Here is a 6,106-nt window from a genome sequence, read left to right as displayed (position 1 = left end):
TTGGGGATATGCATAGTCTTAAATTTTCAGAAGCTTTCACAATAAAAATCAAGGCGAGGAAAATAAAGTATTCGCTGTGAATGCACTCGTACTTCAACGGGGTTTACCCTCCTAATAAAGCTTTCAAAAGGGTTCTTTGATGATCCTTGTTACAAACTGGGGAAGAACTCATAATTATTTTGGTTTCCTGTGTTTTTTTTATTTTTTAGTTTCTCTGCTCGGTCGAATGAACATGCAAATATGATTTCATTGATAAAAGGTGCTAAAGTACCTCCATGAGATGCAATACAAAAAGGAAACATCAGAGAAGGAGTAACAGGCTACTCTCTCCTATATATATTATGCTTACCCAATTGAAAAAAAAAAATCATGAAAATGATAACAACTTAAATGAATAAGGTTTAACACGGCCACAACTAAAAATCAATGCTTAATCTTGAGGAAAATTGAGGTCATCATTACTTTTTGATCCACTTTGATATTACCTCATATTTCTCTCGTTCCAGATACTCCATTAATTTGCAAAGTGACTAGCATCCTAATGAAATCCATTGCAGCTGCAACTTTCCAAGCAAAAATGAACCTATTACCAACTCCATGCATACCTATTGCAATCCCACACGATTAATTTTTTCAACGGGCGTAAAATTTACCATCATCAGAAACACTCTTTTGAAAATGCTATTATCTTTTTTTTTTCCCTTGAAATTTAGAAACAATTTTATTGTCTTCTACTACTAATACTACTACCCAAAGCCCTCTTGAGCTCATCTGGTTTACAAGGTAAACCAAGAATTCCACCTTGTCTGAACCCAAATTCTTGTTCAGCTTTCTCCAACAGTATCAAGAATGCAGGATTATTACTAAGACAATCCAGTTCAACTATGAACCTGTTGCCTACATCTCCTTCAGTTGCGAATACTGCAAACTGCCCTTTCTTCACATCAAATGGCAGTTTCATGGCTTTCATTTTCTCTTTGTCAACAGGCACATTATCCTCATAAACAGCTTGCCTCTTAGCTGATGGCAACACAAACTTTTCAATTATAAGCTTAAACATCACCGTTGCTCTCTTTTTGCGCTCTTATGATGGATTTAGTGAGAGGGATATATCTCAAGTAGGTGTAGACATAGTGGTATTTATAGGAGTAATATTATGTTTATCCTGCAAAATTGTGTTGTTGCACACTCAATTCACCATGTATTGTAATTAATGATTATTACGATCTTCAACATAATTATCAGGTTCTCTGTGGATCATGCAAGGAGAAGCAAAGGCCGTCAGATCCTATACTCTCAATCGACCCGTCTTTTGTCCTTCATGCATTTACATGAGGATATATTTTGTTACCACGAAACACGTTCAGGAGAAATTTACTGAAAGACGTCGATAAATATATACCTGTGCTAACATAGCTAAGTTTGAAGTGTTTACGCTCACCTCTTACTAGGTTCAACAATTATGGCATCACATTTCAGGGCTGCTAATGAATGTTAGGGGTCTACAACAACAACGTCAAGGAGGTTGTTGAAGACATGGGAAGCTGATAACTTCTCCATACATGTCATTTTCATGTGGTGCCTTGTCCCATATGTGATCATGCCCAGGTGCCCAGCTCGGACCCAAACAAGCCACGAGGGAGTAGGGAATAAACAAACAGTGGCTTTCTCTTTTTTCTTGACAAATATAACCTTGGCCATCCTAAGCTTGCACACCTAATTGGTAGAGTAATTTAGGCTCAGTATGCTTGACGAAACATGCAGAATCATTGAATCTCTGGGGTTTACATACCTGGTATGGAGTTTGGCAGAAGTCAGCTCGTTCGGGACAGTGACAACAATGCAGTGGGAGAGGCGGCTATGTATGAGGAACTGGCGCGATTGAAATGGAGGCCATTAAGCAAATGAAGTAATGAAGAAAAAAGTAAACTTAAACAACATTATAGTAGAGATGTCTAGTGACTTGTTTTCAATTTCAGAACTTAAATCTATGTTTGTCTAAAGCCTGATGGCTCCCAAATCTCAAGTACTTGGGCTAAATATAACATTTCAGCTCAAAACAATGCAGCCTCTGTGGACTTTATGCCACACTGCTGTTTATTTGTAACACATTAAAATAGACTCCTAGATCTCAATGTGTAGGGGCGAAATATCGCACAAGACAAATCCATAGTCTCACTCTTAACTAAGCACGAAGAAGAAGGAAGCTTGGCGAAGAGTAATTATGCGATAACAAGGAGAAGGGCACGAAAGATAATCACACTACAAGAACGAAGCGACACTGATCAGAGAAAGTGTGAAGCATCAATGCGACATACAAGGATTAACTCTCTGAAGCCTGGCGAATAATACAAACTGATACCAAATCCGTCTTCAGAGATCTTGCACTTGAACATGGTTGTCTTCTACTGATGCGTTTGCCTGTATATAGATTCATATGGTAAAGACAGGGACGCAGTTTTAGAAATGAGAGAATTCAGTCAAATAATAGAGCCAAGAACCCCTTCTAAAATGAGAGAAAGAAGCCGTTAAAGTTTAACCTTTTACTTATCATCTCCATTGTTATACATTCGAATCTTTGTAATATTTGAAAGAACATCATATCCTCGATATAAAGCTTGTGAGAGGATTGTATTAGTGTCAAGTGGTGTATAATATCATTAAAGTCTAAGTTTATCTCCATGACTTAGACTTTGTGCTCTTATCATCTCGTCGGGTGTAGTTGTGGGATTTTCCGAAACTACATTTTGGCGCTAGAAACATGGAAGGATTTATCCTCACCTACTAATATTTGGCTAGAAATCATCATCTGTCTAAGCCTGTTTATTATTTTCACTACCATCATTTTTTTGTCCATCACGAAACCACGGCAGAATATCGTTACAATATTATAAACACCAGCAAAGCTATATCTTTCGCATTTTCACCGTCATAAACTGCGGTAGAAAATATACCTTTTCTTCTTCTCACTCAGAAGATGCTATAAAGATCATTCACCTTTCGAAACTCCATAACTTACTTACTCTCCAAATATCGAAACTCCTAACGATGCAAAGAAGCAACTTTAACAGTAGATACGGAAAAGAACTAGCCGCTGCCATTGAAAATCCAAATTATTGGACGAAATGGGTTCAGCCGTATGATCCAAAATGACCAATGACAGACATTGGTAGATACGACAAGAGAAGAGAAAACCAATTCCGCTGTCAAAATCGAGATGAAGAGATCTTCGCTCTCCAATGCGATTATGAAGCAAGGTTCGCACAATGGAAAGAAACAGAAAAAATGTTGATAGAAGAACGAATCAACCTCGCACAAGAGCGTGGATGGCTGATGATAGAAAATCCGAACCTGAAAAGAAAGATACGATAATACGAATTAAGAATAGAATATGGAAAAATCTACAAAAGGTCTTATAGAGAAAGAAGCATTGAAAGGGAAGAAAGGATAAAACAAATGGACGGACAATTATGGAGCGAAATGCATCAACATAGGCGAAAGAGATGTAAGATAAGCAGAAGAGCGTTGTATCAAAACGAACAATAGGCAAAGATGACTCAGCACGAAAGTCAAATTCAAAGGAGGAATCAAGGAACCAATACCGTGTCACAAACCACATACAGGAAAAGGAAGATGGAAAAATCACGCAGAAAAATGCTAAAGCAAGCCCGCAAGTATGATAACCATGACAGCCTCGCTGGAAGCCAAGTCCTTGCTCAAACTTGAGAGAAAGAGAAAGGAAAGATCGTCAGTCGCACCCACTCATCATGCGACAACTATATATATGAAGAAACAACATTTGGGAAGCTAAAACAAAAGAAAGCAAGCCGTGTAGGAACTTTAATATGAAGCAAAGTTCTTCTCATAAGCAAGCAAGAAAGCCAAAGGAGAAACAAAAGCTACGCGACAAAGCTACAAAATTTTCTCGCAAGACCTCAATAGGGGGCAGCAAGTTACTAGTAAAAACCTCTACTTAGGGAGGCTGGGACTACGGTTGTGGTGTGTCAACTTAGTTCGCATAATTGTGCGACCAGAGGACTGCACAATGTGTAAGAGGCGACCATAAGCCCTAACGCGCGTCATAACTGGGGCATCCTGGAAAAGTTACTTGTATTGGGGTGAAAGGAAATCACATCTACTGGAGGCCACTGAGAACGAACCACTCAGCGAATAAGATCTCCGGTATGGGGTGTAAAAGCATACCAATGGAGATAGGAAGGCCTGGAACATGTGATACACCCGGTCCAAAGAAACCCTACTTAGGGTGTGACCTCGTGCCTATTAAGCCACTTAGGAGAAAAGCATGGGATTGCGACAACATTAGTCGTTGAATAACTGGATGGGAGGAGCCCAACTTAAATGGTTAGGGGTGACCTCCTTGAAAGGGTGATTCAGGGGGAATATAAATGGACAGCGCCCTCCACTAGGGAGCTGAATTGTGTCAAAGACGACAATGTGTTGGGGCTTTTTACTCACGGGAGTATCTAAGACCTGGTATATTGTCGCAGAAATAACCTGAGGAGGTAAGAATACTAACACAGTTAAGGCAAGATCGATGGCCAATGACTCGCAAGAGCACATGGAACTGAGATTTCGTTGCCCCAATGTTGAAGACCCTATCCAAGGCGACCATAAGTCCTTTAAAGTTCTATGTGGGGGAAGGCAGAAAGACCTTACTTAGGGGGCAGTTAAGACCTATAAAGATCATGCGAATATAAGTTGTTCAAGGAGCGCGAAGGAAGCTGAGGCAATAAAAGGTCGCACCGAGGCAAATGCAGAATCGCGTTAAATCGTGAATAAAACAAAGCGGGCACATCTCTATTCAGCTAAGTATTAAACAAATCTTAAGATATATCAACTAACATGCTAGCATGATTACTCAATTTAATATTCATGGAAACCCCTAAACCTTGAAGATAGTCCTTCCACATATATGTCGCACTAATATTTATCACAAAGAACAATTTCGCATTAAAATCTTAGATTCACATAAGTAACTATTTGTATTCTTTAGTTTCTTAGAGTATTCATCTAGTGCACATGCGACATTAACATCAACCCTACTAAACCAAGAATAGTATTTAAGGCTATAATCTTCCTTCAAAGATGGAAAAAGCATAGGCAAGTACGGGGATGTCAAAATTTATATGCTTCCCATCTTTTCAGTCGAAAACCTTAAATACCATGAGACATATTTGAAAATGAGGGGATACAACAACCACACCCAACAATTCGTTTGGCAATCTGAGAGGGATTACTCCAATATACTTTCTAGAGAATCAACTAGACACTCAGACTCAATCTAGATTAAAGTATATCAAAGAGTTTAATATCTCTATCTCTTAATTCAATCCGCAATCAGCAAATAGAAATCTGCGAGCCTGATTGAATACAAGAGGAATTACTTGAACGGTACCAAACACCAATGTTCAAGTGTCAATCAATGTAAATCAACAACCAAAGGTTGGATATCCTAATTGATTGATCTTAACACACAACCTGTGATATTTCAATTATATAACAAAATATAATGCGGAAAAGAAATAACACAGACACCAGAATTTTGTTAACGAGGAAACCGCAAATGCAGAAAAATCCCGGGACCTAGTCCAGATTGAACACCACACTGTATTAAGCCGCTACAGACACTAGCCTACTACCAATTAACTTCGGACTGGACTGTAGTTGAACCCTAATCAATCTCACACTGATTCAAGGTACAGTTATGCTCCTTACGTCTCTGATCCCAGCAGGATATTACGCACTACAAAAATAATAGTTGGGTCTGGCTTCACAATCCCAATGAAGTCTTCAAGTAGTTAACCTATAGGTCTCGAGAAGAAACCTAAGGTTAAAGGAGAATCGACTCTAGTTATGCAACTAGCAACACACAGGAGGTGTGAGGATTAGTTTTCCCAGTTGCTAGAGTTCTCCTTTATATAGTTTTCAAATCAGGGTTTGTAATCCAAGTTACCTTGGTAACAAAGCATTCAATATTCACCGTTAGATGAAAAATCTGATTCAACCAAGCTAATATATTTCAACCGTTAGATCGAACTTAGATTGTTACACACAAATGAAATGTACCCTCATTTAGGTTTATGTA

General features: G+C 38.7%; 1 protein-coding gene across 1 annotated transcript; it reads right to left on the bottom strand.

Moving 5' to 3' along the window:
• Positions 1 to 721: 721 nt before the first annotated feature.
• Positions 722 to 1,060, bottom strand: LOC113312118 (auxin-responsive protein SAUR50-like). Its single transcript, XM_026560877.1, has one exon. The coding sequence runs from the start codon at positions 1,058 to 1,060 to the stop codon at positions 722 to 724; it is 339 nt and encodes a 112-aa protein (XP_026416662.1).
• Between the last annotated feature and the right edge of the window lie 5,046 nt (positions 1,061 to 6,106).

The sequence above is a fragment of the Papaver somniferum genome, chromosome 9, assembly GCF_003573695.1.
Source record: "Papaver somniferum cultivar HN1 chromosome 9, ASM357369v1, whole genome shotgun sequence".
NCBI lineage: Eukaryota > Viridiplantae > Streptophyta > Magnoliopsida > Ranunculales > Papaveraceae > Papaver > Papaver somniferum.
This window is presented reverse-complemented; position numbering and strand designations above follow the sequence as displayed.